At 38.8% G+C, this 10,374-nt stretch overlaps 1 protein-coding gene across 1 annotated transcript in view; it reads right to left on the reverse strand.

The window, feature by feature from the left end:
• The window catches only part of dock9b (dedicator of cytokinesis 9b), a 67,355-nt gene that overhangs the window by 31,705 nt on the left and 25,276 nt on the right, over nt 1–10,374 (reverse strand). The window contains exons 14-30 of the mRNA XM_016238245.1: nt 7,511–7,633; nt 7,075–7,157; nt 6,864–6,986; nt 5,840–5,919; nt 5,488–5,678; nt 5,223–5,288; nt 4,926–5,018; nt 4,299–4,410; nt 3,948–4,066; nt 2,808–2,894; nt 2,546–2,638; nt 2,335–2,450; nt 2,174–2,243; nt 1,935–2,060; nt 1,771–1,842; nt 1,353–1,499; nt 1,110–1,193 (exon numbers count right to left, since the gene is read on the reverse strand). Of these exons, the coding sequence (XP_016093731.1) occupies nt 1,110–1,193; nt 1,353–1,499; nt 1,771–1,842; nt 1,935–2,060; nt 2,174–2,243; nt 2,335–2,450; nt 2,546–2,638; nt 2,808–2,894; nt 3,948–4,066; nt 4,299–4,410; nt 4,926–5,018; nt 5,223–5,288; nt 5,488–5,678; nt 5,840–5,919; nt 6,864–6,986; nt 7,075–7,157; nt 7,511–7,633 (1,785 nt within the window). The remainder of the gene's footprint in view (nt 1–1,109; nt 1,194–1,352; nt 1,500–1,770; nt 1,843–1,934; nt 2,061–2,173; nt 2,244–2,334; nt 2,451–2,545; nt 2,639–2,807; nt 2,895–3,947; nt 4,067–4,298; nt 4,411–4,925; nt 5,019–5,222; nt 5,289–5,487; nt 5,679–5,839; nt 5,920–6,863; nt 6,987–7,074; nt 7,158–7,510; nt 7,634–10,374) is intronic.

Consider the following 10,374-nt stretch of genomic DNA (forward strand, 5'->3'; position numbering starts at 1 on the left):
GGGACACGGTGAAAGTCTTCACTCGAGCCCTACCCCTACGGCGGCCCGGGAAAGCATAGCCATTATTTCTGGATCCGATTCAGGCATTGCTACATTGCTACGCAGCCGAATCTTCCTCTCCAGAAAGCTCTGGCTCACCCTCCGATGCTGCAACCGACATCTGATCGTCGGGGGGAGCCTCGAAGAAACAGGTGGTACTCCCCGGGAGGGTCCAGCCTGCTCTTTTTGAGAGCTCCGCTGGTTTCGAAGTGCCGGCGGGCTTGGGCATCCCCGGAGGGGAATTCCTCACCGTGACCGTAAGACCAGTCTGCCCACCGCCAGAAAAAGGATGCCCCCGGCTGCCACCAGAGGGAACCCCAGATCTAGGCAGTGGTACGGGCACTCCACCCCTTTGCAGGTTACGGAGTCCGGTCCGCAACTCCGAGATGCGCAATGGGAGCATGAGTCATCCACGAAAGCCACCTCAGCATGCTTCATGCCCAGGCACGAGAGGCAGCGATCGTGACCATCACCCAGCGCCAGGTAGCTTTTAAATAGTACTGTTTTCATGTATTTTATTAAAAAAAAAAAAAGAAAGAAAAGGGTCAAAAGTGTCCAGGGGTCAATTTGATTAATATAAGGGAAATGGTTCAGTCTGATTTCAATCTTATTACACTGTTTTGATAAGTAATCAAATATTTTCTTGAAAAATGTATTTGTTTTGATTTTAAGGAATATCCTGTTTAATGATATACAGCAGTATGCTAATATGTGTTGAGGCAATACAAACACGTTTTGCATCCAAATTACAATTTGTGTTGCCTTTAGCAAGCATTTAGCTAAACTTAACTAAACACCATTTACACAAACATTGTTACAGTAGCTAAAAGTCCCATAAAGGTACTGAATGATTAGTAAACATTTATAAACATTTATAAATTATGAATAATCTTAACTTGATTTGTATAGCACTGAAAAATATATGAACAAATAAGCTTTTAATCATTGTTTGTTAATCATTTAGTTTTTATAAAGAGTTAATAACGAGATGTGCTGATATTAAATTATAGATTATGATTTAGCATTTTATATAACTATATAATTTCATGTAACTATGCTGTTATGTGTACCTTGGGATCTCCAGGTACAAAACAGGAGATGTAGTTGTTTATCTGCTTGAAGACAAATCCTCGATCCATAAAGGTAAAACAGCGCTGTAGGGCAGATAGCGAGAAGACACTGTTGTTAAATGAACTCAAATTGTCATTAATGATACAAGCCTTCAAATACAACTCTCAACAACTCAGGATGCCTCACAGAGACCACTTTGCAGACAAAATCAAATATTGGTGTATAAAATGAACTGGCTGTACCTTTATGAAGACGGCCAGGCTATGGTTGGCATTGCGGGCAGCGTCCAGATTGTCCTTATACTTCTGTGTGATGTGTGGCATCAGCATGTTCACGAGTGTCTCCACAGCGTGGTGGAATGAAGCTGTGAATCGCTGGTTCCTGGACAACTACACATACAACAACACAGCTAAAACAATTAATTAAAAAAAACAGTTTCCAAAATCCAGTTACCTTAATACAGGGTCTCTTTCAGGAGAGTGAGAAGCTTTCAGAATATTTTTATTTTGGTTAATTTTCATTGTTGATAACAGTGAAGGCAAATACCAAGTTTTCACTGTTTTAATCAGGATATTTGGGGGGAAAACTATGCTTACCATGGTACATTTTTAGTAAAGTAAAGGTACATTTTAGTAAAGGAGAGTTTATAATTGTGTTTACCTTGACCTTGCCACTTTCCATCAGGTACTGTGCCATTGACTTCACCAGGGTTTCAAAAAAATACCACGAATACTGAAACACCGAAGTAAACATTTTAACCATTGACAAATAGAACTCATAACAAACTTGCTGAGATTTAAACAGAAACTTTAAAACAAAACTACCTTGAGAAGCTTGTTGCTGGTTAGGAAGTCGGTCGAAGGCTTTAAAATGGATGTCATGGCTTTGGCCAGTTCCTCGTGCCCTGTCTTACTGTTATTGGTTGAATAGAACTCTGTTTTAAACACGTACTGGAATAACAGGAAGAAAATCATGTAAACAAGATCTATTTTAGAAACTGAAAAAAACCTATGACAGTGTACATTGCAATAAATATGGCTGAATGTTTCAGAACTTGATTTACCTTCACATAGGACCTCAAGTAGTGTTCTAGACCCTCTTCGTGGCACTGAGCAACAATGTGGACCATGACCCTGCAGGGGAGACAGATAAACAACACGGGGGCATGTGAGACAGAAAGAGAAAGACAGCATGTTCTGATTTTAGTGACTCATATTCTCTCACCTGGTGGTGTTTACAGCAACATCCTCATTACTGGCGCTGATCAGAACATGAACCAGCTGGTTTAAAATAGTCGGCAGGAAGTTGATCATAACATGGCCTTCCATAGCATGAAGACTCTGGGGAATTATGGGTAATGTTTTGTCATTTAACCCACAATAATAAGAATAATTAATGAAGAAGAATCCTGCTTCTCTAACTTCTCTATGCTCACCTTGAGGTATTTGACAAGCTCACCCTCAGTTGGACGGGTGGCACCAGACTGCATACTCTGGAAATGATGGAAAAAATTGTGCAGGTGCTGATCCTGAGGAGGTGAAAAAGAGATGTTTAAATTACAGACTGTGACGAGATTAATAATGAACCTGTGACTAATCATGCCTGCAAGGCTAAATATACATTATGTAATTCAGACAATGTTGACGTTGATTCTCTGTGTTAATAAGAGCATAATTAGTATATATATATAGTCATACCTGAGTGTAGATGGTAGAGACCAGATGTGTAGACACTTTGAAAAGAGGACGTCCTCCATCCACCCACTTTATCTCAGGACTGGATTGCTGCAAACACAACACCCATAAAACAATATCACATTTAAACAGTTTATTTTGATTATACTGACAGATCACCCACTGAAAGATCTATTTAATGTCTTTCTCATAGACAGCAATGAGATTAAATGAAGGGCAGATGGAGACATTTGCTGAATTCGTACCATGAGTGTTATAAAGCTATGCCTTCTCATATATCCTAATTTCATTTTCATGAGAAAATAGCCAACTAATCTTTTGTGTTTGTCTTAATGTGTTTTAAAAGAGATCCCAATAAAGTCAGAGATCGCAATGAGCTACTATATCCACATAAATTTTATAGCTCTCTATACTCCTAATACTAATACTAATAATAATAATGCTAACTCTCTGAATAGATTTAGCATGTTATGGATATAGCCATGTTAATTGCTGTAGAGCAATTATGGACTTGATACTGCCAAAAGGTACAAACATTTGCTGCAGCGAGCATGTAAGATATGTTGCTGCTGCATAAATAGGCATACACAAATCCTCTTACAGATCTAGACAGGTGGAGCTGGGGGAGGCTGAAGGTTTATTGGAACTCTATAGCATGCTGCAGGATCAGCTTACAGCGAAAACTGAACCAGACAACTTTAAATGTTTACCATGCAATGTAACTGGCTGTGGGAGCAGCAAAGCCAATCAACTTGTGCCAAATGCCAACTGTGATTGCTAGCAATGTAAAGGACCAATCAGCCTGCGCTATCTAGAATTTCATGACTAAACTAGATATGTTGTTTATGGAATTTTCAGAGAAATATCTAAGACAAAGTTGATTCATCAATGAAACAGTCTCCTGCGCTATTAAAGAGCAACCTCTTCCTGTGTAAAAGTGATAATATGCAATACAATCCACTCAGACAAAAGATCAATAATAATTAGATGTAGATATTCACAAAGTATAGCAAATTAGACCACACACACAAAGGCTCAATTGCTGTACAAAGAACAGGTACAGGTTCACATTTGTTCAACAAATGGCTGAAACTTTTGCCAAGCACGGCATGTTTTTGTTATGACTGAGCATTGTAGGTTTACCTTGCTTACACCCTCTTGGCAGCTGAGGTAACCATTTGGTAGGTTGGATGCCACAGAGATGTGCTGCTCACTCAAAACAACACGACCATCTTTAAGCAGAGGAAGCCAGACAGAGCCCACTGACAGAGAAACAGACAGACAGTGAGAGTATGTGTGGAAGAAAATGTTCACCACATCCAATGACTACACTTTTTGTGATTGGTTGATTGGTATGCCTCTCTCTGATAATGCCGCAAAAATGTTATGAATAATAAAACAAAAACAAAAAACAAAGGAGCAAGTTCCTGGAGCCCTAGCCCTTGCCTTAAAATATAAACACTGTTAGCAACCCAATTACCCAGCATGCTGTACCTGGGGTCTCCACTATGTCCCGCTTCTTTGTGCTGCTGTCACAGCTGATGTGGTAAAAAGTGAAGAGCAGGTGATGCTTTTCATGAAGTTGTGTGGGCAACTCAATTTTTATCTGCCGTACAAAAACACACAATTTGATTTAAAGAAAACAAAAAAAATTAAAATTAAAAATAAATCTAAAATATGAAGAGATCGGTCTGAAAAATTATCAGTATCTTCAATATTTACACAAAAAAAAACATTTTATTTGGGGTTAAAACAATCATAAATAATTAAAATATATTAATGTACATTTCAGTGTACAGTGATCAGGTTCCTCGTATATACATAATATTACATGTTCCTCAAAATATTACATGAGCATACAACAATTTGAGTAAAAAGTTTAAATAAAAGTGTAACTTGAATTGTAGAATTTCTTAGTATTTAATTGGTTAATCTGTGGTTCTACTGATGGCATTACTCAAGTTATTTTTTGCAAAACCTAAAGATAACAATGTTTTTGTTTACAATTTTTTGAGATTTGGCAATTTTTTCAGATTTAAATTTAGAACTCCTGTTTGTCTATATGGTATATTACATCGTGCTTGGCCCCCTATAAAATATATATCGCCTCCCATGCTTCACCTCATCATAAAACTCTGGGTTCTGCTGGTGGTGCAGTACAGCTGCATAGGCATGTTTGGTGAAGAGAGGACAGCCTGGACGACCATAGATACACTATACATAACAGTGACACACAAACAGAGCAATTTTTTAAAAAGTTATTTGGCCTTTTTAACTTTATTGCAACAGGGCAATGCAAGGAAGGACAGAAAACAGTGGAATAGGAGAGAGGGGAACAGGGCTAGGAAAAGACCTTGAGTATTTATTGTATATTATTTATTTATTGTATATGAGAAAGGTATTGGGGCAACCTTGTACCTTTAGAGGTTGGGCATCTTCTTCATCCGACTCCCTGAATTCCACACATACTGCGATGTTCCTCGCCTGAGTCACACAAGATAAAGACTGAACATGAGCCAGAAAACTACTTACTGTCGAATCTCTAAGGGCATGTTTTAGGAGCGGCGGGTGTGAGCCTTCATTACACTGACCATCTCATATGTCAATACCTTTGGCAGAGGGCACTAATCTTTGCAAGAAAATGGAAAAAGCAAGAAGCTTTCAGCTGATAATGCTAATGTACCTTGGCGAAAGACTTCTGGCTGTCATATTTAAGATGTTTTGGATAGACATAGAGATGATTGTTGTAGGTTGTGAAAGGCTGAGAGCACTTGGCAATACAGGGAACAAACTCCTCCATCTCCAACAGAACACCGTCGCTTGGCCCATTACACTCAAAAGGCCTCACTGGGATGTAGGATGGAGTGACACAATCTAGCCCATGGTGAGGAGAAAATCTGAGTTCAAGTGACCAATTCATTGCACACAAGGAGGGCACACAGTTTCAGGAGATCAGGGTGGAAATTATGAAGAAAAAAATCAGAAAAGACATGCATTATGTTAAGGTTATATTAACAAATATTTTGAAGACTTACTAGCCACATCAGGAGGGACATTATCAATGGTAACGTCCAGGTTACCCAAGATCACCGGTAGTTTAGCCATCTTTTCAGGTCTGTGGATACAATTTTGACATACACATTATTGGTCAAATATTGTATTATTAAAATAAATGTAACAATACAATAAAATACATTTAATAATAAATATAACATAACATTAAATAATAAATAATAAATTTTTTGTTTATTTTGTCTCTTAAGCTCACCAATTTTATTTAATTTAATTAAATGATCAAAACTACAGTAAAAATGATTTCGTTGTCAGGTATTATCAGTTATTATTAATAACTGCTCTATTATTAATAATGTTTTTTATTATTATCAATGTTGAACATATTTTTTTGCTGCTTAATATTTCTGTGATAATTTTTTGATGAATAGAAAGTTCGAAAGAACAGCATTTATTTGGAATAGAAATCTTTTGAAACATTATAAATGTCTTCACTGTCACTTTTGATAAATGTTTTTTGATAAAAACTGTTTTCACAGTTAGCATCATAACTACATATTATAACGTTGTCTAAAGGTCATGTGACACTGAAGACTGGAGTGATACCTGCTGAAATTTCAGCTTTGCCATCACAGGAATTAATTTACTTTTCGAAATATATTAAAATTGAAAAAATATATTTTAAGTTGTTAAGTTGTTTTACTGTGTTTTTGATTAAATAAATACAGCCTTTTATGAGCATAAAAATCTTCTTTCAAAACTATTTAAACATCTAATCATTCCAAACTTTTGACAGGTAGTGTACATTCATATTAGAAGCTCATATATCTGTAGGAGGCCTGAAAAAGTGCCCCTCTGAGAGCTACTACAAAACATATTCCTAACGGTGGGACCGTCCACAGCAGCAAAAACACTGCAGAAGAATATGATGTTCGGAGAATATTTCCATTTAAAGTCCATTGTTTTAATATACTGAATCTACTGTACTGTAAAAGGGACAGGGATCTCTAGTGAATACAAGTCTGATGACATGAGGTGAATACTGACTTCCTAAAATCCGCCAGCAGTTTGAAAAGATCCTCTTCTGAGAGTTTATTACTGTCTTGTCGGTACAGTGCGGAGAACCGAGCGCTTTTATCTAAAGTCCCTGAGGCATCTTTAAACACAGGCCTGTGGAAAAGAACAAAAAGATTAAATATTGTGATTGACACAACACAGAGAGAGAAGAACAGAACATTTCCAGACAGTTTTGGCTCACCGGGCTGCCCATGCGAAAGGCATCCTGTACTGGCCCAGTCTGCTGCAGGCCATCTTGGCATTCTTCAAAACCTTCTGAGCAACCTGTGAAGCAAAACCCACACATTGTTCCCCACAACCTCTCCAGAGACATTTTATTAACAGTGAACTGGGCGGAAAGCACGTTCCTAGCAGTCTTGTGGGGGTTTTGGATGGTATCGTTGTGTAGTTTTAGGCAGGATATTGAAGGGGTCATTGTGGGATGTGGTAGAATTGTTTGCAAGTTTATGGATCCTAAGCCCTGATAATCTTTCCTTATCCTTGTAATAACCACTTTTTGTTTTGATTGACAGTGTGTATTTTGGTTCTTCTGTTTTGTTTGGTATATGAGTGTGTGTGTATGTTTGGGTCAGCTGTTTTGTTTCTGTATGTGTGTGTAGTTGTGTTAGGCTCATTGCCTTGCTGGAGTCGGAGCTCTTCATGTAGGGCTCAGCGCAGTGAGTAATGCCTCCCTGCAGAACTTTCTCGATTCGTGCAACCAGGAAGATGTCAGGGTGAGGACACGTCACAGAGAAGACACCCTGAAACACAAATCAGCACATAGACTTTTCTTACTGAAAAGACTCTGTCAGTTATGTATCCTTTTTCCAAATGAGGATGTCCCCAGATGTCCCCAAAGGGAGGTTAGATATAGATAACTTCTGGGACAAATTAACCCAAAAAATATAGCTAAGTAAACACTTCACTCTGTAACTTTGCTCTGCACTTTGTAACTTCTCTCTTACTTTTAATTAAGTTCTATCTATCTATCCATCTATCTATCTATCTATCTATCTATCTATCTATCTATCTATCTATCTATCTATCTATCTATTCGTTCTATTTATCTATCGTTCTATCGTTCTACTTATCTATCTATCTATCTATCTATCTATCTATCTATCTATCTATCTATCTATCTATCTATTCGTTCTATTTATCTATCGTTCTATCGTTCTACTTATCTATCTATCTATCTATCTATCTATCTATCTATCTATCTATCTATCTATCTATCTATACTCCACTATGGCCAAGACCAAAGAGCTGTCAAAGGACACCAGAAACAAAGTTGTAGACCTGCACCAGGCTGGGAAGACTGAATCTGCAATCGGTAAGCAGCTTGGTGTGAAGAAATCAGCTGTGGGAGCAATTATTAGAAAATGGAAGACATACAAGATCACTGATAATCTCCCTCGATCTGGGGCTCCATGCAAGATCTCACCCCGTGGGGTCAAAATTATCACAAGAACTGTGAGCAAAAATCCCAGAACCACACGGGGGGACCTAGTGAATGACCTGCAGAGAGCTGGGACCAAAGTAACAAAGGCTACCATCAGTAACACACTGCGCCGCCAGGGACTCAAATCCTGCAGTGCCAGACGTGTCCCCCTGCTTAAGCCAGTACATGTCCAGGCCTGTCTGAAGTTTGCTAGAGAGCATTTGGATGATCCAGAAGAGGATTGGGAGAATGTCATATGGTCAGATGAAACCAAAATATAACTTTTTGGTAAAAACTCAACTTGTCGTGTTTGGAGGAGAAAGAATGCTGAGTTGCATCCAAAGAACACCATACCTACTGTGAAGCATGGGGGTGGAAACATCATGCTTTGGGGCTGTTTTTCTGCAAAGGGACCAGGACGACTGATCCGTGTAAACTAAAGAATGAATGGGGCCATGTATCGTGAGATTTTGAGTGATAACCTCCTTCCATCAGCAAGGGCATTGACGATGAAACGTGGCTGGGTCTTTCAGTATGACAATGATCCCAAACACACCGCCTGGGCAACGAAGGAGTGGCTTCGTAAGAAGTATTTCAAGGTCCTGGAGTGGCCTAGCCAGTCTCCCGATCTCAACCCCATAGAAAATCTTTGGAGGGAGTTGAAAATCCGTGTTGCCCAGCGACAGCCCCAAAACATTACTGCTCTAGAGGAGATCTGCATGGAGGAATGGGCCAAAATACCAGCAACAGTGTGTGAAAACCTTGTGAAGACTTACAGAAAACGTTTGACCTCTGTCATTGCCAACAAAGGGTATATAACAAAGTATTGAGATTAAATTTTGTTATTGACCAAATACTTATTTTCCACCATAATTTGCAAATAAATTCTTAAAAATTCCTACAATGTGATTTTCTGGATTTTTTTTTCTCCTTTTGTCTCTCATAGTTGAGGTATACCTATGATGAAAATTACAGGCCTCTCTCATCTTTTTAAGTGGGAGAACTTGCACAACTGGTGGCTGACTAAATACTTTTTTGCCCCACTGTATCTATCTAAATATCTATCTATCAATCTATCTATCTATCTATCTATCTATCTATCTATCTATCTATCTATCTATCATTCTATCTATCTATCTATCTCTATCTATCTATCTATCTATCTATCTATCTATCGTTCTACTTATCATTATCTATCTATCTATCTTGTTCTGTCTGTCTATCTATCTATCTACAGTGGGGCAAAAAAGTATTTAGTCAGCCACCAATTGTGCAAGTTCTCCCACTTAAAAAGATGAGAGAGGCCTGTAATTTTCATCATAGGTATACCTCAACTATGAGAGACAAAATGAGAAAAAAAATCCAGAAAATCACATTGTAGGATTTTTAAAGAATTAATTGGTAAATTCCTCGGTAAAATAAGTATTTGGTCACCTACAAACAAGCAAGATTTCTGGCTCTCACAGACCTGTAACTTCTTCTTTAAGAGGCTCCTCTGTCCTCCACTCGTTACCTGTATTAATGGCATCTGTTTGAACTTGTTATCAGTATAAAAGACACCTGTCCACAACCTCAAACAGTCACACTCCAAACTCCACCATGGCCAAGACCAAAGAGCTGTCAAAGGACACCAGAAACAAAATTGTAGACCTGCACCAGGCTGGGAAGACTAAATCTGCAATAGGTAAGCAGCTTGGCGTGAAGAAATCAACTGTGGGAGCAATTATTAGAAAAGGGAAGACATACAAGACCACTGATAATCTCCCTCGATCTGGGGCTCCACGCAAGATCTCACCCCGTGGGGTCAAAATGATCACAAGAACTGTGAGCAAAAATCCCAGAACCACACGGGGGACCTAGTGAATGACCTGCAGAGAGCTGGGACCAAAGTAACAAAGGCTACCATCAGTAACACACTGCACCGCCAGGGACTCAAATCCTGCAGTGACAGACGTGTCCCCCTGCTTAAGCCAGTACATGTCCAGGCCCGTCTGAAGTTTGCTAGAGAGCATTTGGATGATCCAGAAGAGGATTGGGAGAATGTCATATGCTCAGATGAAA

The sequence above is a fragment of the Sinocyclocheilus grahami genome, unplaced genomic scaffold (genome assembly GCF_001515645.1).
Source record: "Sinocyclocheilus grahami isolate Dianchi unplaced genomic scaffold, SAMN03320097.WGS_v1.1 scaffold534.1, whole genome shotgun sequence".
Classification (NCBI taxonomy): Eukaryota; Metazoa; Chordata; class Actinopteri; order Cypriniformes; family Cyprinidae; genus Sinocyclocheilus; species Sinocyclocheilus grahami.